This window comes from Phoxinus phoxinus (genome assembly GCF_949152265.1).
Source record: "Phoxinus phoxinus genome assembly, chromosome: 18".
In the NCBI taxonomy this organism is placed as follows: Eukaryota; Metazoa; Chordata; class Actinopteri; order Cypriniformes; family Leuciscidae; genus Phoxinus; species Phoxinus phoxinus.
The window spans coordinates 13,031,825-13,055,554 of NC_136893.1; the positions used below are offsets into that span (position 1 = coordinate 13,031,825).

General features: G+C 38.5%; 1 protein-coding gene across 3 annotated transcripts; it reads right to left on the bottom strand.

Moving 5' to 3' along the window:
- Positions 1–881: 881 nt before the first annotated feature.
- Positions 882–23,716, bottom strand: pkig (protein kinase (cAMP-dependent, catalytic) inhibitor gamma). 3 transcript variants are annotated; one of them, XM_079588548.1, is made up of 4 exons: positions 23,285–23,716; positions 23,024–23,184; positions 3,657–3,835; positions 1,176–1,959 (listed from the first exon to the last, which is right to left on the bottom strand). In XM_079588548.1, exons 3-4 carry the CDS (start codon positions 3,805–3,807, stop codon positions 1,877–1,879), a joined length of 234 nt encoding a protein of 77 aa, XP_079444674.1. In that variant the 5' UTR covers positions 3,808–3,835; positions 23,024–23,184; positions 23,285–23,716; the 3' UTR covers positions 1,176–1,876. The 3 variants fall into 3 exon arrangements, with proteins under 3 accessions (XP_079444675.1, XP_079444676.1, XP_079444674.1); XM_079588549.1 differs by lacking the exon at positions 23,285–23,716 and having other exon boundaries at positions 882–1,959; positions 23,024–23,198; XM_079588550.1 differs by lacking the exons at positions 23,024–23,184; positions 23,285–23,716 and adding an exon at positions 17,879–18,163 and having other exon boundaries at positions 1,018–1,959.
- Between the last annotated feature and the right edge of the window lie 14 nt (positions 23,717–23,730).

Here is a 23,730-nt window from a genome sequence, read left to right on the forward strand (position 1 = left end):
TTCATTAACCACTGTTAGCATACTGACCAAATGATTTTCATCTACATGAACATTTTTTTCCTCAGGTTTTGTAATATCTAGCCTAAACATTAAATATTAGTCTTATTTCATATTTACTTAAACCACTATACACAGAATATGACCACAATGTAAAGAAAAAACATATGTTAAACGTTAAGATGTACAATGTATGAAAGGTGCTATGCGAATTTAATTAATTTAGTACCTCAGGTTTTTTTTTTTTTTTTTTTTTACAGTGGTAAGAATGTATAAATCCAAAACATTAAACCAGAATATGATCTTATGTATGGTGCTTAACTTATATATATATTGTATAGCCCATGCATTATACAAACCTTTGGGTAACAATAAAATTACTATTAATATAATAGTTATTATTAGATGTTACCGGGTCTGATGATGAAATGCTGTGCAAAACCTTTTTTAATTTTGTCGTTGCTTTGTTCTAACACCAGAGGGCATTTACCAAAAGACGATTCATATAACTCAGGTTTGGAGTTTATCAGCCTTAGTGAAAAATATTGTCAGGTTTTACATTTTCTGTTGTATAACTGCATAGGAAAACATAGGACTATATGAATACTGTGGGGAGGAAGGGACTGAGAGCTTTCACTGTATAAACTATCAATAATTTTGCATTTGAATGCTTGTGTGATTCTTGACTTTGGTATGACAAAAATGTTGTAATGTTATCATTACGAGGGTCTTAATTGGTCAATCGGGACTTGCCGCTTTCCGCGGTCTCATACTTCCGTATTTTCGCTGTCGTCGATGGCAACTTTGAATCTGCATTGCTGAAAACAGACGCTACTTTCATGGCGTTCAAGGTAAACTTGTATTAATAAAAAAGAAAAAAGAAAGAAAAAGCGAGGTCTTGATTTATTACATGTCCATCTAAAATGTAGTTCGACTCATGTCATCATAATTACTGTTGCACATTTACGTAGAAAACCGATGGGAAAGCAGCTGTGGAATGTGAACTATGAATTGCCCCTTAAATTTAGCCCACTATAATTCTTTATTATTTTTTAAAAGTAGAAGTATAATTTCAACTAAAATGTATTTATTTGGTTAGTATAATGACAATATTACATAACTTTCCTACACACACAGTGACTGAATGTTTACTGTGAATTAAGCCACTGAAAGCGAAATAATGTCATTCCTGTTTATTTTGAGGTACTTCCATTTATAGTCACTATATAAATGCAATGTGTTTCAACAAGTGTTTCTTGAGAGTTTGACAAAAACCACAAAACAGTGCCAAGAGCAGAAAGCAGTAACTTAATATACTACATAAATATTGTTAATTATGTTACATTTGTGTTACAGTATGTAATGAAGTATAGAAACAAATCTCTTCAGACCTCAGGCAAAATTTGAGAATTCAGTTCTATAATCAGACCTCCTTCAACTGTAGTGGTCATTGTTTTAAAAAAAGAGAATTAAAATGGAGCCATCCATGTCAGGCAGTAACAAAAAGGCTATATTTGGTACTTTATAGTATACAGTAGCTCAACATGAGATTGAACTGTTTAGTTTAAGTTGGAAAAATATCAAAAAGCCTGTGCTTCTGTTCAAACTCAGTAAGGAAAAAAACAACTTTCCCTCACTCAGCGCTGTGAATGAATACAGTCCTTGACAGATTCGTCCCATTTAGTGGTGTTTGCAAAGGCAGTGTCTTCTCCATCTGTCTCTTAGGCACTCAACAGCATGCAACGGGTGGACGTCCACCTTAATGGCAGTCTATGAGAGAAACTCTTCACTGTTGCCTGATGAGCAAAGATGAGGAGAATTTTGATGAGAAAAGGAGAGAACTCCTCAGCTTTCCTCTCCTCCGGGTCATTCTTGATCTTTATGACGGTCCCTCTTTCCCCTGATTGTCCTGGCTCCCGGAGGCCTCTGCATCAGGTGCTGGAGATCCAGAAGCATCTACCTCTACAAGACACAGATATGACAAAACGTACTGCCACAATATTACATGTGCACACCCCCCAGCTACACATTCTTGACAGAGTCCTCATGGTCATGGGAAAGTCTCAGGTTATTTCAGAGATAAAATGGTGCCAAGAATGTGAACTAAGGAAACTGGGTCAAATAGAGACAGATGCAGCTCTTATTTCAGTAGGAAAGAGTTGAAAAGTTCCCATACGAATAGGAAACGGTCAAGGAAGCGGTTATTGTTGAGAGGGCAGATAATAAATCTTTGTCAATGGTGACAGCCTCCATTCAACCTCACCAAACCCATTTGTGTTTAATCTGGACGCTGTGACCTCACAGAGTCGTGTCCTGGATAAAGTATGGGACATTTTGAAAGAAAAGGCCAGTGAAAGTCTTTGGTTCACATCCTCTTTTGTAAACTACACTTGTAATGTGTTCATGCATCAGTCTTATCGTATTCACAAAGCAAGTCATTACAGGGACCGTATGGATGCAGTTCTGCATAATAAACATGACCGAATAGACCACTGGCAGTCAAGAGACATTATCAGTTCTTTTATCACACGAGCAGGACTAGTTGTGCAGAATTACTAATACGAATAACTGTCAGAATATATTTCTAAAAAGTAAGGTTAGCTTTCATAGCATCATAACCACTTTAAAGTTTCACTTATACTTATTTTCTTGATTTCATAACATGACACATTTCAGTATAAAACTGTAAACATGATCGAATAGATGCAATAAAGAGGACCAATGACAACTCTTCATGCTAATAAATGCAAGACAGATTTTATATTTTAAATGGTGAACATTCTAACAAAAAAGTCTGAAATTATTATCAAAAAGTTTGAAATGGAGAATTGTGGAGGATAAGAAAAATAAGAAGTTGAAGGTGGATGAGGAAGAGGAGAAGATGACAACGAAAAAGGAGAAGGAAAAGGGATGGAAAATGAGGAAGAGACTAAGAAGATGATAATGAAAAAGAAAGGAGGAGGAGGATGATGATGATGATGATGAGGAGGACGACAACTCCAAGGCCGTGTGTCCACTAAAGCGTTTTTAGCCAGCTGAAAACGCTAGGCGCTCTGCTGAAAACGCCAGGCTGTGGGCGCTTGAGAGTGTTTTGGCAGCGCAGCATTTTTTTCAGTTGAGACGCTTTGCTTGTTATGATACAGAATATCCGCGAAAGTGTTACTAGCATCTCATTTCACACATATTTTGTTTCTGTGTTGATTCTATATTAAAATGCCGATACAATGTAACGTATTTTTCTCTGGCTCTAGTTTAAAATTATTCTGTTACATTATTATGCTTGTTGTCATCTGTTGACGTTGTACAAGCAGAATGTGGCGGTTGGTCGGTGTGGTATTAGTCCCGCCCCTCCTCCACTGTGATTGGACGGTTGGGAAAAAGTGACAGTGATGAGCGATGCGTTTTACCCAAAGTTGAACATTCTTCAACTCTCGGCAACCAGTAAAAAACACTGGGCGCTCAGCGCTTCAACATGAAAAACAAAACCGCTCAGCGCCTCGTTACGCTCATGGTATTTAAAAAACGCGGCGCTACCATTGAAAACAAATACGCCAGCAGAGTTAAAAAAATGCTTTGGTGGACACAGGGCCTAAAGGACAAATGTCAATACAGGTGCTGTCTTGCAAGATGAACTGTAAAGCTCTCTGTGTGATGTATACCTGCAGCTTTCAGGTCCATCTGAGCCATGTCTTTGGTTAGTTCACTGGTCCCCACCACTACGGTCTCTCCTTTAATGTCTGGCACTGCGTTCCTGCGACCTGTACGATCACAGTTTATGAACTCTGAATATGACGCCTCAACGTCCATCATCTGCTCACAAACTGCCCTCTCATTACACCTAAAAGAAACAAAAAGACAGAATTTTTTTTTAAGAACATTTACAGTCCAGAAAGATATCGACCAACAGTTTGACTTAAAAACTCTTTTGAAGAACTCCATTTAATGAGCTCGGAAAATAAATCCTGACAGAGAAAATCTGTGAATCTCTCAGTTCAGTAATGCCCATGACAGAACACTCCATCTGATGAATTGGAGTAATTATTACTTCAGGGGCTCTATTTCAACGCTAAAGTTAATAGATTCAGCCACTGAACTCATTTCATGGCCTAATTATATAAGAGAGCTAAAAGCATTCATCCAACCCTGGACGCATTCGTCATTCTTTTCATGCTTGTTTACACTCCGGGTTTCTTGCGAGTATCAGTGCAAGCTTGCAAATGGAGCCTTATTGGCACGCAAACAAGAGATAAAACCCAAAGCGATCGATAAGACACTTTTTGGAGCTCATCAAACAGCTTTCAGAAGGAGAGTCATGGGTGGGTAGCATTATGCTGAGAGAGGAATCCTCCCGGAGAATGCATCCAAAAACACATTAGCTACTGTCACTCACTAAGTTTCTTCTAAGTCAACATGAAATCAAAAGACAACCCAATTTACTTTTAACCAAAGCTGCTGATAATGTCTCAAAAGTAACTCACGTTACTTCTTAAAGGGGTGGTTGATTATGATTTCACTTTTCTAACTTTAGTTAGTGTGTATGTGTAATGTTGCTGTTTGAGCATAAACAACATCTGCAAAGTTACAATGCTCAGTTTAAAGCAAAGGGAGATATTTGCTTTTAAAGAAATCGTTTAAGGACTACAACAAATGGCTGGTAGGGACTACACGACATTCCTCACGGGTTAGTGACATTACCAACCCTAGAATTTACATAAACCCGCCCCCGGGAACACTATTTATAGATTATCAAGACAGAATATGCTAATCAATGACTAGAAGATAGTGTTAACTCCACATAAGCTACATAAATTCATCAACTAACCATTCAGAAATGTCCTGTTGCTTCTACATGTCACTTAATCTTGAGTCTCTCCATCATTGTCTGACTCCAGTTTGAACATAAAAGGCTAAAGGTTTTTGAAATTTTCAGTGCATGTCTGTGTGAGGTAACAGGACACGAGCTGTTGAAGCTCCGCCCTCTGTGCTGTGAGCAGCAGCTCATTTGCATTTAAAGAGACCGACACAAAAACGGTGCATTTTTGCTCACCCTCACCAAGTGACAATTTTAACATGCTATATAAAAATATCTGTGGGGTATTCTGAGCCAAAACTTCACATACACACTCTGGGGACATCAGAGACTTATTTTACATCTTGTGAAAAGGGCATTATACCACCCCTTTAAGGTGCTACTCAAAAATAGTCTTTCCTCAAATCACATCAATTAATTTCATCTCTGAAATGTCTTTCCTTTTTTGGCTGAGATCGCCAACCACTTGCCATTAAGAGACAACGTTTCATGACCCAATCAATTCATGAAGGATAAAAATCAAGTTTAGTCCTTCATTTTCATCTTATCGCATATCCGGTTTCACTCAAAGATGGATCACATTGGGCTGCCAATACTACTGTTGACTTTATGACTCTAAATGCCACTGAATTTGTACAGCTGGTCTGTCTGAAGAGATGGGACAACAGAAGAAGGGATATTCCAGAGGAATGTGAGAGGGCGAGGGAAAGACGACAAATACAAATAAATGCGATGCTATGTGTTGGAAGCAGAGGGGGAGGTGTGACGTGTGAGGGAGCAACAGGCAGAGAAAATTACTGGGTATAAATCTTTGTGCTGGTCTTTACTGCTCATCCCTCCTTCCCTTGAATCACCTCTCTCCATCCCTGTATTTCTCTTTTCATCCTTCAACCCTCCTCTTTTTTTCTTTCTTTTTATAGTTCTCTATTATTCTCAAATGCTCCAGTAGTGCTGAGCAAATCAGGGGTGTAGGAACAGTCTGAAAAGTGGGAGGGACTTTAACTTGAAAAGTAATGATTATATCCCAAAATGTGGGGAGCTGAACAGAGATTTCTACAAAGAGCAAAGGATGCCCGTGTCAGAATGTGTTGCAACAGAACAGAAGTTAACTTTTGGACACCAATTTTGTGGAACAAAGGGGTTAAAGTTCAGCTAGTTCAGTTCAGTCAGCACCTGCTAGATGATGTAACCACACTATCTATTGATGGTCATTTAAAGTAGCCATGTATTATTTAGCAAAAACCTCTACTACCCTAAGGAACCCAGCATTGTTCAAGGAAGCTCCACATGGCTGGTTTACATAATTTAGCATCACAATGAAGAGGATCTGCAGTGTTTTCCTGAACTGTTTGCCACCATATCACAGTGTGCACATTCAACACTGGCCAATGTGTGTTTTAGCAGGCTGAGTCATTGCACATAACGTCTGCCAGCACCAACATGTCAGTTACCTGATACTCCCAACCTCATTTTCAGGACCTTGAGAAGCGTGAGCCAATTTCACTTTCATGCAAACTTTGCTGGCGTGTTCTCCAAATATCAACCTGTTTATGCAGCATCTATAATTACAAGCACTCACAAAGGTCAGGCTGGGGTCACAGCAGCTGAAGAAGTATTTGGAACAGTGGCCTGCAGAGAGCCCGACTCCCCAGTGAAGAGACAAACTAAAGAAAGTGTCACACAGAGTGCATGAGGCTTTTAAAGAAAACCTTCCCCAACAAAACACAAGCTGGGCTCTATTGAAGTGCACATAATAATGTCTTTTCACAAAAAGTTTAACACCCCAAATTGACGTCTGACAACAGTGTAAAATTGCTGTGCTACTGGAAAGTGTCATGGTTTCCACAAAAATATGAAGCAACGTAACCGTTTTCAACATTGATAAGAATGTTTTTAAGCACCAAATCTACATTTCTGAAGGATCATGTGACACTGAAGACTGAAAATATATTAACATAGGAAACAGTTACTTTAAATCGTAATAATATATTACAGGAATTAATATATTGTGTGCTATATTGTATTAATATATACAGTGCTTTGTGTTTTAAAAAAAAGCATAAGAGACTTTTTAAAACAAACCCCAAATGTTTGAATGGTGTATCGATATATACATCGATTTTTTAAATGATTTTTTTTTCATATATAGTTAGAATCTATCTTATACCAAGTGCCCAATATATAGTGCTCCAGCCTGGAAATCCTTATGTAAAAGTTTCTATATTTAGTGAGTTTATCTGGCAACAGGGGGCTGTTGCGTTGCTGGTCTCAAATGTACAGTGTTCAGTTACTTTCCATTTACTCTCCTAAATTTCATTACAATAAAGTGACACTACGGCTCACTAAAGGTAATTTGATATATTTTCCCTTGCATGTGACCCAGCTTACTGAACCAAATTTTTTATTTGCAGGTGGACAAGAGGGAGGAAACGGGAGTCAACTGCGCTAGGCAGCGTCAGAGGACAAACGATGCAGGTGTGTGTGCACAAATCCCTGAATATCACAAAAACGGCTCAGCTCACCCTTAGCCTGCAGTCCTTGTGGGATCAAGAACGAGAGGCTTACAAAACACCAACTTGAGCACTGACGTGTTTATCATTTACATGAGTTCTGTGTCGCCAGCAGGCCTAAACAAATGACAAATTCATGTTTAACCTTTTATTTAAATTAAATAAAAAAACATCATCATCATCAACAACATCGTCATCAACAACAACAACAGAAAAGCAGTGAGTCACGCTTTCACTCTCACTAAATGTTTGGATATGTCCAGTGTCTAAAACAGTCTGCACAGCCCACTGGGTACATAAACTCATTGCTCATTTCCATATTTGGACAAATCATGATATATTAGGATCATGAGAATGAAATCCAGCCACTCAGTCTGCCAACTATAGATCTTCACTCAAAATCAATCAAGAGTCAATCACTGGTCGACTGACATAGCAATGCCGACATTTTTCATACTCAGCAACTATCATGCACAACTACTCCTATATTGTGGACAAGTCCAATTATAACAGAAATTATTTACATAATTATACAAGTCTTAAGGTACAGTAAAAAAAAATGCAGGCGGTGTAATTATAAAGCTCAGAGAGAGAGAGGAAAAGCATCAAATAATACTTGAAAGAGTAACAAATGTGGACTTTAGTGAAAATATGTACATTTCACCTCTGACAGAAATTCTCTAAAGTTCACTGGTCTTTCAGAAATGATGTCACTTTCCTCAGTTAATGACGCCTGCGTCACACCGCTGGGTTCCTAGAAAACTCCATAAATGGCCCTTCGGCAAAATTATCTGTCTTAATTATCAACATTACTGTGATGGAAAGACGTTCTAGACCACAAATAGCACAATTCACAAACCTCAGGAGGGAACGACACTTCCATGAAAAGCAAAGTGTTCAGAAAGAGACTCAGGAATGCACACTCAAGGGAAATAAAATGACTCTGAGGTTAATATCATTACACCGGACCACAAGCAAATACATTTTATGGACAAATATGTGCATCTCCCATATTCATGTGGCTTTCAAGTGTAGAAACCAACAGGAATACTTAGTGAGTCTCCAGTGCTCTAGTCCATCAAACCGGTCACAGGGTGTGTCAATATATGCCTAACCGAAGCAATTACATGGATGGTTTAAATACTTTTTGCTCATAACTGCTTGACTTCGTCCATCAGGCCCTGGCTTGAAAGTGCATGTGGCCACTCTCAGCAGCAGACTGTTGACTTTATTCAGTCAATAAAGAGCCTCTTCCGTGTAGGCCGGAACTGGACAAGGAAGATGGGACCCTTGAGACAAGAAACCCTCACTCCTCAAAAGGCAGGAGATGAACCTTAAATGCAAGAGACTTAAGTCGCATTTACACTGCAGGTCTTAATGCCCAATTCCAATTTGTTAACTACATCCAATTTTTTTGACGACCAGCTTCTTTTAAAAGTGATCCATATCCGATATCTGCATTTGCACTATACACTTAGCGAAACAACACAAGGTACTGATCTGGAAATGCTTAAGCCGGAAAGGTAAGTAAAAACAGCGCGATTTGCAATCTTTAATGTTCGTTAAAGTTCAGCAAACATTGGTCTCTTAAGGCAGAGCGGGGGGGGGGGGGGGGGGGGGGAGAAAAGCCCTTTGCAATCTTTAATGTTCGTTAAAGTTCAGCAAACATTGGTCTCTTAAGGCAGAGCGGGGGGGGGGGGAAGCCCTTGTTGCAGCCTGAGCGAATGTAGCAATGATCGCTGCTGTAATCACTGTGGTTGGTTCGTCTTTCGTCACCGTCACTTTTCAATGACGAACGAATTGACGGGAATATTCGATCTGTCCGCTTACATGGCAGATGCAAAAGCACTCATCCGATTCATTCATTCGACTTATGAATGAGGCCTAACCCATGTGCTTTTTTCCTGCTTACACATTCCTGGGTCATATCTGATCGTTGTGCCACATGGGAGCGAATATATATATATTAAAAAAAGTTGTTTTTTTGGGGGAATTGGGTCACTTGAACCATGTAATGTAAAATGTGAACTTCAATCTAGTTCACTCTAGACACTTGATCTCTACCCAGATCACCTCTGGACTGAAAGGCCGCAAACTAATCACATTAAACCTGCTGTAACACGAGCACTGTCAATCACGGATGGAAAAGTTTCTTTGTTCTCTGTGTCACTGTAATGCTCGAATCATATAACGGCACAGTACAGCAGTGGGAGCCCATTATTGGAGCTATGAATACAGTGTGAATCAGCACACCTGCAAAGCAAATAGGTTTCATTTCTAGTCCTACATCCTTGCTGCAGTCGACCTAATGTTTGGGGGATATTCTGAGCAGACAGAGTGTAACGGGAGCTCTTACTGATATTATCAACAAAGGCCCGAGCGCCCAGCAGAGGATACAAATCTACTGCTACAATTCTACATGGGACCCTCTGTGCCGAGAGTAATAAACGTCATATCTGGTGGTGGCAGCAGTATGCCCTTACAAACAGTGAATTTAATTAATTTAACATTTCCTGAGGGAATAAACCTGGATTTAAAAAAAAAAATACAGCTGAATCTGCCAATAACTTCCAACTTTAACTTTATTTATGTGCCCCAGGGGGCAATTAGTGTTACAGCAAGGCATACAGACTGACAACCATTAAAAAAAACATAAAAATGTGAAGACAATACACTGATCGTGAAAAACTCCTGACCCTACTAACCACCTCCATTGCCTAAGTTTAGAAGGGAAATGGCTGTGGGAATAAATTAGTATTGCTCTTAACTAGAGGAAATCTAAACCGTAAAGCTGGAGGGTAGGGTTCTCAAACTCAGAGTAAAAGGGATGAGCATTAGATGTATCCTATCTTTACGTACCACCTGTCTATCGTACATACCAGTATAGACATAGGCCTAAATCACAAATCACATTTTGATTACGGATGAACAAAAATGAATACAAATGAACAATGAATGAACAATGTAAATGAACAAATGATTCAACAAATTTTCATTGTGATTAAGAGTGTAGAACCCTACATTTTGATTTTGGACGAACAAATGAATGAACGAATGAATAGTCCGTGTCCGTAGTGTAGGCCTACCTTTTGGCTCGAGTAGGGTTTAATAATGATCAATTTTAAGTATGTTTGTCAAATAACAGTTCAGATGCTTCTGACATATTGCACTCATTTTCTTCTTATGTGGTGATGCTTTGGGATCGCAACAAAAACCAATGAACAAATAAAAGAACAATATAAATGAATAAACAAACAATTGAACAAAATAATACAATGAAAATAATAAACCAACAAATTAATAGATGAACTAAGTAGATTACTGAATGAACAAATAAACAAATGAAAGCACAAATAAATTAAACAACTGAACAAACAAAATAAGATTTATACATTTCAAAAGCCATTTTTTGCACCCTGTTCAAATCACATACATTGACACACACTCAATCTGTGATAGAAATATTGCAACCAGACTGAAATATTGCTGCAAGCATTTGTTGGAGTACCGTATAATGGGAAAAAATGCCCAAGTAGAAACCCAAATGGGACAAGCTTATACATAGAAATGACAACCTCCTTGTCTTATTTCCATTAGGCAGACATGCACACTCTGCTGACTGCAAGAATTTCAGCCCTTTTAAAAAGGAATTGAAGATGGAGTCTGCTCTGCTGATAATATGTGTAAAGCTTCAGTTTTGGGCAAGAGAACAATGTTTATATAATATCTCCCAAGGAATAAAATGAGCTTGAAAAATGTTCCATATTCTGTCTTTATCAGGGAAGAGTTTCTGGACACCACGGAGCTGCATCTAATCAAGTTGAATAGACTCCAGCCTGTCTAAAGAAGCAAGCACATTTAGCTGCTCTTGAGATAAGTGCACAAGCTCCAGCACTCCCCTTTTTATGATGAGCCACAGCTCAACTGAACGAACATCCAACACACACTTTGTGTTCACATTACGTAAGTGATTGCTCAGTCCAAGAAGAAGAAAAAAAAGAAAAAAAAACTATATCCACCATTGCACAGGCATTGTTTTTTATTTTTGGCATTGGTTTCAACAACAATAAAATAAAAAAACCTCACAATTCAAAGTTCGTTTGCTGCCGTCCTATGTATCCTTCCTCCTTTTGAAGGGCCTTGCTTTGTGTCCACAACTATTTTTCTCAAGCTACGTCAAAAGAGCCATTGACTGCATTTCATGCTGGTAATATTACTCAGGACCATGAACGGTCACCTTCTTCCACCGACCAAGAATTTTGTGCTATCATGACTTTTTAAATGCCAACTTTACGGTCCCCAAGCACTTCAGCTGCACTTTCACAGCCTCTTATCAGCATACTGTAACATTTCCCGGCACATGTTCAGCATCTCCAGGAAAAGGTTATGAGACCACCGCAAGGGAACTTTGCTTGTGCATTACACATTCTCACTGCACCTAAAATGTGAGGGATCTTTGATCACATTTTACAAAAAATTTTAAACAATAAGGCTTATGAATGACAGAAGTCATCAAGCAAACAAACTGCAAAAAGAAAAATATCATATTTCAGCTTAAAAGTAATATAAAAACAGTCTGCCAAATATTCAGACTTATTCTCTCAAATAAGATAAACTCATGAAAATGACATACTATAATTGGAATACAATTAGGAAAAATGTTATGTGTAATTTCGGTTTAGCCAAAGTCTCTTTAAGACTGTTATTTCACTCGGCGGCCATCTTTGAAACTCCTCTCGGGCATTCAAGTGCAGTTCCCATCTCAGAATGGGGAAACATCAAATTCTCAAACTGTTCGCCAAGCTTACGATTTAATTTCACATTTGAAATCACCAATGAAATCTCGGGCTGTAATCAACCAAAGGAAATCTTGGTCGACTAAAGTCCTGAAATTTTCGACTAAAAATCGACTAAAAATGACGTTAGGAAAAAAAAAAAACGTTAAATTAATTAGCTGCGCACTGTGCGCAGTACTTGGTAGCCTTGTTGTCCGCCTAAATGAATTATAAATAAACATAAAAAATAGTAGGCTATTTGCAGTATATTAAATCGTTTTTGACCTAATTAGTTTGCACTGAAATGAGTCTGACACTCGATCTGTCGGCTCTGACAGCGTTGCATCACGTGCACCTGCGCAATATCATAGCCTATGATTTCCGAAAATAGTACTGTTGTCAACTAGTGATATCATCACAAGAAATTTTGAGGAATATGCAACATAATTTAGACAATTGTTTTTATCATATGTATTATAATAACTGACAGCTCGAAGCAGCTCGCAGAGTGAGGCTGAACACAGGAGCGCGGCTTCGCGGCTGAGACACGAATAGACTATTAACTTAAAGCTTTACTCTTAAACACAAAAGAAAGGCACGTCCATTTTAATAAAAACATAATATTTATTAAACAAACCAGATCAAGAGCAAAAACGAAATAAAGTGCATAACTGAAAATAAAGCATAGGCTCAAAACTAATACAAACAGTGGCACAGCGCATTAGGCTACAATCATAAATTTCCCGTTTTCTATAAAAAAAAAAAATGCTGCTACACTGCCGATGTCTTTGTTGACATGGTAGAAGAGGACTGACTATGAATTAAACGCTCTCACAATTAAATAAATAATATTCAGCAAACCTTCTAGTAGCCTACTTTCTTCTATCTGTCTCTCTTCTCCGGTGGGTTGGGCTAATCCAAAAGAAGTGAAAACAAGGGGGGTGTTCTGAAGACAGACTGTTACCTGTGAAACAGGGGTGCTCTGAAAACACCCCCATTAGCAATTAGTGCTTTCCACCTGATGAAACGAACGCGGCAAAACCGGGCAAAACTGATGAAACGAACGCGGGAAAACGGATGAAATGAACGCGTCAAAACTAATGAAATGAACGCGCCAAAAAATCGACCAATCAGAATTTTGGTCGAGCCAGAACGTATCGACCAACAATCGACTAATCGACTAGGAGATTACAGCCCTAGAAATCTGACAACAACTGTCTCATAAATTGTGTTTCTAAACGCTCGAATTGTGACGATTTGTTTTTTATTTTTCAAGCTGTACCAAGCTAACGCGTCTCAGAACACTGACCATTTCTATAAAAACCGGAGCTTCTAACAGCAGCTGCAGTGACGCATTGACTTTACCAATCGGTGATTGGCTTTTTCTTAGGAAGGTGGGATTTATTCCGCCATATTGCGCGTTGCACTTTCTCCCATTAGTAATACAAGTGCACCGTCTTTCTATATATAAATTCTTTGCTTTAGCATGTCACCACAGGACAAGTTATTTTGACTCAGTCATAACAGTTTGAATCGCATATGCAAATATGTAAACATTGAACTTATTAAAGTTGAAAAACAAATCTCAATTTTGTGGTGGCATCACACCGCAGGACTGAACTAAACATGAACATGAAAGTAGTTCCAAATTAACATCATCAAACTGAAAAACAGTAGGAGGTAAACTCCCCTTTCCCAACTCGCAACCTTTCAAAATGTCTAATTTACTTCCTGTTGGGGTCTTGATTAGCAACATTTTCAAGGATCCACAAGAGACTGATATTTTGAAATGGATTTTGTAAGTTGCTCCTCAAGACTCAACTAGTGACAACTAGTCAACTAGGGCAAATATGTACATTTTGTTCCCATTTTTGAATACCCATCTGGGAATGTTCATTTAAAAAAAAAAAATTGTAACTGTTCTTTGCGGTCTAGAAAAATCTAAATGTAAGAGAAAAATCAATTAATATATACACATCGTGGCAGGTACAAATTTAATGCAAATATAAGAGATGCATGGGCCTTCTTTAAATTCTGTTTGCATAAACAGATAAATAAGTATAAATAACTGCCTATTTAATGCCAAACGCTGACAGATTGCATGTAAAACAAAACAGCTCTTAAAATGTGTAATGGGCATATTGGCCATGGAGGTGGCATGAATACTTTGGAGAGAGAAAGAAGAGAGGCTGCCAGGCCTGCAGTCACAGTCATACTTGTGGATGAGACTGTGGTGATGTCACCCACACGTGACTCAATCTCATTCGTCTTCCTCGAAATCCTCAGGACCGCCGCCACTCCATCCATGAGGATTTTCTAGAGGATCAAGACAAGAATTGCAAAGCTAATGCAGAAAGTTAGCGGTCAGGAAGTTTTTCCTCATGTCATCGAGACCCTTTCAGCTCCCTGGGGTGCTGAGCGAAGGGCTGCTCCTTTACAAGCGAGAGATTTTCAAAGCCACTAAGAAGCAATTAACTGAAGATTTGGAAGCGATAGCCGTATCGAGATTAAAGCCATTTTCCTCGCACTGATGTCGGGAGGCTTTTAGCTCACAGGGCCCTTTAACGGAGCGAGTATTTGGTGTTATTTCATGAAACAAAACGTTAGCATTTAAAAAGGCTCGGGGAGATGAAGGTGTGAAACCACCGCCTCTTTACTAATGCAGGAGTTGATGGGCTTCGTTTCCCTGTGTGGCCTATCAGCCCTTTTGATATCAGAGCAAATATTAAATCATAATGAGGATACTGCAGGGAGGCCGAGTCAAATGTTACAGCAGTTTGAGACAGCTGAACTTTAGAGCCGACACACAAAGACACAAATCCTTCTTTAATAATTGCACAGCACCCACATCCAACACGGTCACAAGATTATTTGCCTAGCACAGGTGGACGCCTGGATCTATTTGCCTCATTATTTGAAAGAAACACACCAACCACGGCAGCTGACGCAGGCTTCATGAAGATAAAGGATAAAAAGCTTGAGGCGTTTGTCTTCCTACCTACTTCATATTCAATTAATGTCTATAACAAGCAGGAATAAAAAGTAACAACTCAAACTCAGACAATGCAGGTTAAAAAGTCAATAGTTATTTTCCATAATGAAAGCACAGAAGACGAGTTACTTATAAGTTCTGAGGGCAGAAAGGAAAAGGTCTCAATTAAGCAATGATTGTCCTGTCTGCTAAAGGGTTTCCTTTTAGACCACTTTAAAGGAAGTAAAACTCATGCGTCAATGAAAGATGGCATATGTTTTCCACCGTTATGATGATATGCAGACGCACATGATGCAGTTTGCGGCCAGCCATCAGTCAATCACCCAGCCAGAATATGAGCAGTGAGAAAATGGTTTGTTAAGGGATGAGAGAGTTCAAATCTCTGTCTGAGCCAAACTGTATCAGATGTCTGAATCAATCCGCCGTTTGTTTGGCGGCATAATTACCACTTATTGTTTTTATGCAGCTCTTTCCCCAATTAAATTCACAGCGTGGTGCAAGAGAGAGAGAGGGAGTGTGCTAACAGGGTTTAGGATTTCCCCATGAATCACACATCAGACTATGACAACAGTGACTGAAGGGAGGGATCTTTGCTGAGTCATGAACAGGTGGTGGCGTTCAGATGAAAACAGTGGGAGTTTATTTAACTAGAAATGTTGGAGAAGGATTAAAATCTTAAAGTTCTCCCAAGAATTCTTTCATGATTTACTCATGTTCATGTCATTTCAATCTCTTTCTTCCATGGAACACAAACGGAGGAGAACTTTTCTTTATTGAACTTTAGGGAATGTCAGGCTCCACAACTGGGGGGAGGGAGCATCATAAAATAAAATCGTGTTCTATATTTAAATTCTAATCTAATTCAATAGCTTTGTGCAATTAAAATACTGAAATTTAAGTGATTTATTTACTAATAATAAAGACATTTTTGAAATCAATTATGCAAAACATCAGTGGTTTTCATGCATGTCCTGACGAATCAGGATGTAGGCCAACCAAATTTGAATATACACAAATTTTCTCAAAGAGTACCATCATAGGTCTTCAGGAGGCTATAGCACACTAGTCATGTGCACTACTGTTATGGGCAAGTTATAAAATAAAATAAAAATCTGTACAAGAGTCATGACTGTGAAATGGTCCCAGAACATTTGATGATTGGAGAGGTTTACAACACTTACGCACATGAAAACTCTTCTCCTACAAACAGTCAAAAGGTCATACGCCTTCTGAAAATAAATCACACTGCTTTGAAAATAAATGTTTTGCACACAAATTACAGTACCTATCCAAACCAAATGCCACACACTGAAATATGCTCACCACCATCTGCACCCTGCGATTACAAAGAGCCGCATAGGGACAAAATGCGGCTCTTAAAGAAACAACAAATCACCCATATGCCGTTTCAAACCCGTATGACATTATTATTCTGAGAATTTTATTGTAAAAATAAAGACAAAATAAAGAATTTTCCATATACTGACCAGGGGCTTGTCAAACTCAAAAACAACAACCTATAAAAGCACCATAAAAAGTCTTCTGAAGCCAAATGGAAGCCTAGTTTGAGGAACAGACTGAATTATAAGTCACTGAAAATCTTCACTTGCACTGTAGCTCTGAAAATAAATAAATAGTTTGAAGACATGGCGCACGTTTGACGTCATGACGGTCACATTTAATTTGCAAGATGCATAAGTGGTTCTTAAGATTATCAATATGAACATTTATTGTAGAGAAAACATCTATGAGAAAAATATTCTACAACACACATAATATATACATATAATCGGGAAAAACACATTCTGGAAAGGAATAGCATGAGGGCGAATAAATAATGACAGAACGTTAATTTTTGGCTGACATTTCCCTCTAAAGGGCAGGATATTGTCTCTTTGACAGGACCTCTGTACACACATCCAGTTCTGCTCTTGCATTAAACAACACATGGCCTTATAACAGGAAGCAGGTGGGACGTCTGTCCTTGTCGTTTATGTCCTTCTCCTGCACCCGAGGTCTTACCGTGAGAGAGAGAGAGAGCGTGGAGGATACACAGAACCAGAAACACTGAGCATCTGGCGTGCAGACAGACAAGAACAGAATACAGACATATTTATTAAGCCTAATGGGAAGGTTGACCCAAAAATGAAAATTCTGTTTTGGACCCAATTGACTATTGAATAGTATGGACAAAAATACTGTTTTGGAACAACATGAGAAGTAAATTTAAATATTAAAATTTTAATTTTGGGGTGAACTATTCCTTTAATATCAGTATATAGAACTGCACAGTTATTGAATGAGAACTATGCATAACGTCACAGACAGAGGTGTTTGCTGAATGGACAACCTCAGGTAATTTTGTCCTCATTGGCAGCTTGAACAACATAAATGGACCCAGAAAACACCCTAGGTACCGGTAAATTGCACAACTGTAAAGGCCCAACAAAAAAAGCAGATAAACCTAAACAACTATGCACAAGAAATACTGAACATCCTTTTGTTAAAACATCTCTAGCAGAAATGCACATTATTCTATGATACTTTTATGACATGTATAAGAGATCTTCCACCCAGTGCTCACAGCCTCCAAACCCAGACAGCAATTAAAAAGACATGTCCTGGACATGCAAACGAAGCTGAACAGCTGTTAAGTCTTAAAGACCACCTGTCACTGTACGTTTCCTCTTTTTTGCTGCCCTGTCTTTAACCCCTTCTCACTTCCAATTACCAATACTTCAAGCTAACAACCATTATCCAAACTTAGTCACAGCACACAGCTTCAATTACTTACCAAACGCACTCTGAACGCTAATGACATGGTGCTACAAAGCTCTCCAAGGACCTGAATAAAGGCAGTTTTATTTTAGTCCACACGAGAAACAGAAAGCGGTGTCCTCTGATCCTAGGGTTTATGAGGGAGCCTCCTCTCATTCTCTCTCTTTCTGTCTGCCTCTGTCTTTCTCCTTCCCGTCCCTCTCTCTCTTTCTCTCTCCGCAGCGAACGGATCCCACACAGCTGCAGCACGCCTCTCTCCCACAGATCAGGGAGGATGTGGGCGTAAAGTATTTGATTTGCTCTGAGTTGTGAAGAGAGGAAGACAAGCAAAACATATCCTGAGAGATGCTTTCAAATGTTGAATGACAGCTTGAACGAATCTGACCAACGGCTTTGGCCATAGCCCACATAAGTGCACTAAAAGGCACACTGACCATGTTTACATGCACAAGAAAATTCAGATTAATATCGTAATTCAATCATATTAGCGTGTTAACACTTTAACCCGATTAAGCCGATATTCCAGTCAGAACTGCCATGGCAGTTTTTGAGCCAAGTGAAATGCAAATTCCCATACTTGTACATAAATAAACACACACATACAATTAATTGTCTTATTATTAGGCTATTATTATCAGTGTCACGGTACCAAAATTTTAGTAGTCACTACCAATAAAATGACTATTCTATGGTTCTCTGTACCAGAACAAAAACTGTTGATTTAAGTACTTTTTTTATTGTGTCATCCATTGGTTTTCAGTGACAATAATCGCAGATTCTGATCATGCATTGGAATCATGCATTCCAGTGTTCAGTACTTAGGAGCATGAAAAACTAAACTTGTAGGCCTATACAGATTGTGAATGGGTAATAAACAGAAAGCAAGAGAAGAGCCTCCCTTTATAATCATTATGGCTGTCAATCTCTAAAGCACAAACTCACTGAATTCTGCACTCAAAAAAACTCTTGTTATAATAATAAATAAACAAAAGCTGTCTTGATGTAAAGAAGAGATTCATTGTACAATTATGTTTACACACTTTTTTGATTATAATGAAAGGAGTCGCAAGAATGCAGCTCGCGTTGAACAAAAACAAAACCTTGTGCGTTTTCAGCTGTTAAGCCTAAGCTATTCTGACTAAAGGCCTTTTTATGCTTCTCCGTCAACTCCACGCCGTAGCTACGCCGTCACTCCTACGGCGTCGTGGTCGTTTTATGGTTCTGCGTCGGGTTGTGTTGCATCGCGGTGCATTTCACCGCCAGAACGCTAGGGGGGTGGGGGTGTGACCAATCACAGCCCTTGTGGTCTGCGTCGCCTCGACGCGTAGTTACAATTTTTTGGAGGTGCACGTCGAGCTACGGCGGAGGGGTTTGCGTCGACGCAGAAGGGTCTGCGGGGGTACGCCGTCGATATGACGCAGAAGCATAAAAAGGCTCTGAAAAGCCATTGCATTTAGGCACTTATGATTGGCTACAATGCCTGATCCAAATAAAAGCATTATGATTGTTATAAAACACACTGAAGAAGATAATTGAGACAGATTATTTTATACAAACATAAAAAAAATAGATGGGCAATAGCTTTTAAGGGTCTCTTGACCTACATTTTGCAATTCAATTCAGCTCTTGTGTGCTGCTGTCAAGGACATGAATAAGAATGGAGTTAAATTATTTCAATTTATTTTTACTAATCTGCACAGTAAAAGGCCAGAGCAAGCAGCAATAAAACAGTGAGAAAAGTTCATTGCGATTGCAAAATAAAATGAAACCCAAGCTGTAGCATTTTTATCGTAAAAAAGTGGCCAAATATTAAAGATTAAGTGGACATTTGAATTCAATTCACACATTTAGAAACATATTGATGCATTTTTCTGTGGTTCACATGCAGAGACTGAGTTTGTGTGGAGCAGCATTTACTGTGAACGGAGCTGATCTGTGACGCTGGAAGAAACCAAACCTGCACGCATGGAAACAGCAGTACTTTAATTTTTAATCGCACACTTTGTGATCTCACAATAGCAATAGGTTATATTATGATTTTTAAAATGTTTAGGCCTAAATATATCATCCAGCCGTATAAAATTGTCTAATAATGCGGTTAATGGATTAATGTCCTTGGAATGCGCCACTTCCGGTATTTTGCCGGTTAAACAACACAGGTAAATTGCAATCAAGGATTTTTTTTAAATCGAGTAGGCTACTCAAATTTAATCTCGTGACAGCCCTAAAAAAATTAAAATATATATATATATAAAAAAAGACATAAGCACATAACAAATTGCAAAAAATTTAACTAAAATAAAAAGAAAACCTGAAAATATTCAAATAAAAGCCTTAATAAAAACTTTACTATATAAATACTCAAATAACACTAATATTGACTGAAAAATAATTTAATGTGGAAACTGTATCAGGAGAACTGTGGAAAATGTATCAGGAGAACTGTGGAAAAAATCAAGTTTAAAATGAGAAAGCGTCAACCCTGATTCATTCAGTGACAGCGGTGTAAATTCCTGAAATACATATATTAAGTTGTATGAATTCATTGTGTTGATTTGAGTTTCACGTGCAATAAAAATAATAATCTGAACAGCTCTCCCAGCAGGTTATAATTGAGTGGAGAATTGCTTCCCAGCAATAATGTTATAATATCAACAGCCTTGTTGATGAGGCCCTCAAGACATAGTACTACAATTCAATCAAAGCACTTGCGCACACCAAATTATTTCAGGGTAACAAATAGGATTTTGTCAAGCTTAAAAGTATACATCGGTTTCAATTCAAAGCTACACAGTGGGAGACCCCACAAATAGCCTCTGTTTTGAGAGGAGTAGTTTATATACATTTAAATTCATGCATCAACAAAATGTGAGACAGTTAAGTAGCCTATTCACTAAGCCAACTAGAAAAACCATTTATAAAAATAGAGAGGAAAACAAAAACAACCACAAAAGCCATCAACGGATACCGTGGCACGATAATGGCTCAAGTACTGATGCAAAACTCTTGCCATGGCCTGACCTGGACGTGTCGTGCAAATGAACTTTTCACTTAAAGCAAAGAGCCAGAGAGCACTTACCAAACCGAGTGCTGCCAGCAGAGGATAATGCTTCTGCTACATCACAATGATAAATGATAATAGTCACAACACATCTTTGAGTACCACTACCTGCCATTTCATCAGCCTACTCTAGCTGAAGAAGCCAAGTGGATGATGACTTGCTCGAATAACATCTTTTGACTCAGAGGTCCAAAAAAGCAGTTGCTATAGTGAAGTTGTTGGGCCATAGATAGAAAGTAGGACAACCAAGCTCAGGAGAGCAAAAGACACCAACGATTTCTTGGTTGTATAGTACAAACTGAGAGTTGAAGTTACATATCATAAAGTTCAATCAATCTGTTCAATACAGCATAAAGTCCATTGCAGCATCAAATATTAACATTCACTCTACAGAATTTGTTTCAGACGAATAGTCCGGATACATTTACACAGCTCACATGACTATGAAAAATTAAAAGGCTGATGACAATGAACCGATTGTTCCACTTCAGATTGTTCATTCATTGTTGATGTGCGACTCATCAAAATGCCTCAGTGAATCAAGTCCATGATGTCTTTGAGTTCAAGGCACCCTCCTCCTGGTCTGGCCAGGGATCTCATGAATGTAGTGACCTAAACAACAGATTCCTCACAAAAAAGCTAAAAACTGACCATCTTGCATAATAAATACAACGATCAAAGTAAACCGGTCATCCGCATGCACACACATACACTAAAAGAGATTACATTCGATTTGTATAATGTCTTTGGCACATCTTCACGAGTGGGCTGCCAGAGCACTTCATCATAATAAAAATGTCCATATATGATTGAACCACTGAAACGGCATGGCTGATCTCTTTGTTGTTACTACATTACTGCTGAACTCATGCAAAGTGCTCTTAAAGGGATAGCTCACCCCCAAATTAGCATTTTCAGTTTCAAACCATTCATAAGGCCTTTGTTCATCTTCAAAAGAAAATATATTTTTAATATTCCCTCATTTCCCATCACTTTTGCACACAAGCACGATTTGTATAGACACTGTAAAAGAAATCCATATGAATCATGCGGTTTAATCCTTCTGAAAAGGCATGAATGCTTTATATAAAGGCTACTCATGTAAACAGTGATAAATGCACATATATACACATCAAATATGGTAAAAGTAAGCTCAAACATTTGCTTGATGCACATGAACATTTTCGTTAATTCGACTTTAATGTACAGATAAAATAATGAGAGAATAATATAAAAATAGCTTCATTTGTGTTCCAAAGATGAACAAAAGTCTTATGGAGTTGAAACAATAAGAATTGAACAACTCCTGTAGAGTTTAGATCCAACTTGCCTCAACACACCTGGCTGGAAGTTTCTAGTATGCCTAGTGAGACCTTGATTCGCTGGTTCAGGTGTGTTTATATGGTTTAATTGGGGTTAGAGCTAAACTTTGCCTGACAGTGGTGGCCCTCCAGAAGCAGGATTGGACACCCCTGAACTAACCTTTAATACGCATGTGAGAGAAGTCTCTGACAAGTTCCTCCTATGAGTCATGACAACACTTCCTCTTCTTGCAAGTATAATATATATATAAAGGCTTTTGCTAAGAAAAAAAAAATCCAACTGGTTTTGCATAAAGAGAGTTAAAAATATAAATTCTGTCATCACTCACTAATCGTCCTGTTGTCAGGCGGATTGCTTTTTATTATGTGGTAAAACAAAACTGTCACTGGAAGAGTGAGGTTGTCAATCCTTTAAAAACTGCCAAACATCTCCTTTCGTTGTACACACAAGAAAGTCATACAGAGTTGAAACAACAGGATGGTAGGTACATTTTAATTTTAGGGTGAACTGTCCCTTTAAGGTCACTGAATATACATTGGCAAATGTTGTTACAATACGACTCATCCATACTTGAAAGTCTATAGGCTAACGTTACAAATAGGCGTCACAAATTGCAGCAAAACTGCAATTTAACCACAATCTTTATGCATATGTTTAGCATAATCCATCAAGAAAGTAATGCGTCAATGTGTTTTTGTTACATTTGCAACGCCTGTTGTTTCACTGCCGAAACTATGTCGGCTGCAATCACCCATCATTACTGTAACAAGCACTAACCTTGATCCGCTTCACTTTCTTCCACTTGTTAATACGACATTCACTCTTTGTCGGGATTCCCCTTCATTTCCAAACGCTCTTCCCTCATTCCACACAGATTCAATGGATTTATCTTGATCTATTCCGAGATTCCCAGTCAAATCCAACGCTCCTCTGACAGTCTATTGAACACAATGAGGAGCAAGAGGGATAGGGCTTTAAACAGCTGCTTCCAAAATGGAGTGGATCCCACAGCCAATCACACTCCGTCTGCTCTCTTACCAATAACAGCACTTCTCTTGTCCACGACTTCACGCGGAGCTGCTTACATTGTCAAATTGTGCGCTGAACAGTGACTTTCAATAATTTGCATTTTGAAAATGTTTGGAGAGATTTATGAAAAGGAGCAAGTTTCCAAGCTTGGAGCAGGTGACCACGAGTTGAATACCCTTACAAAATTACCATGGTAACCACAGTTTCCGCCAAAATACCATACTACAGCACTTAGTTGTTCTAACTGTGGCAACGTATAGCCACCACGGTCAGCAAAATAAACTAATTAAGCTGTCTTCTGAAAGCTAGATACTTTTAAGAAGATATGTTATCTTAGGGTGTTTTTACTGTAATAACTCTAATTATGGTTTTTATTGTAGGCTATTACTGGGCATCTGAAGACAAATGTATTCTATTCGCCAGCTATAGGGGGAAAAGAGAAGTGTGCCAGTGGA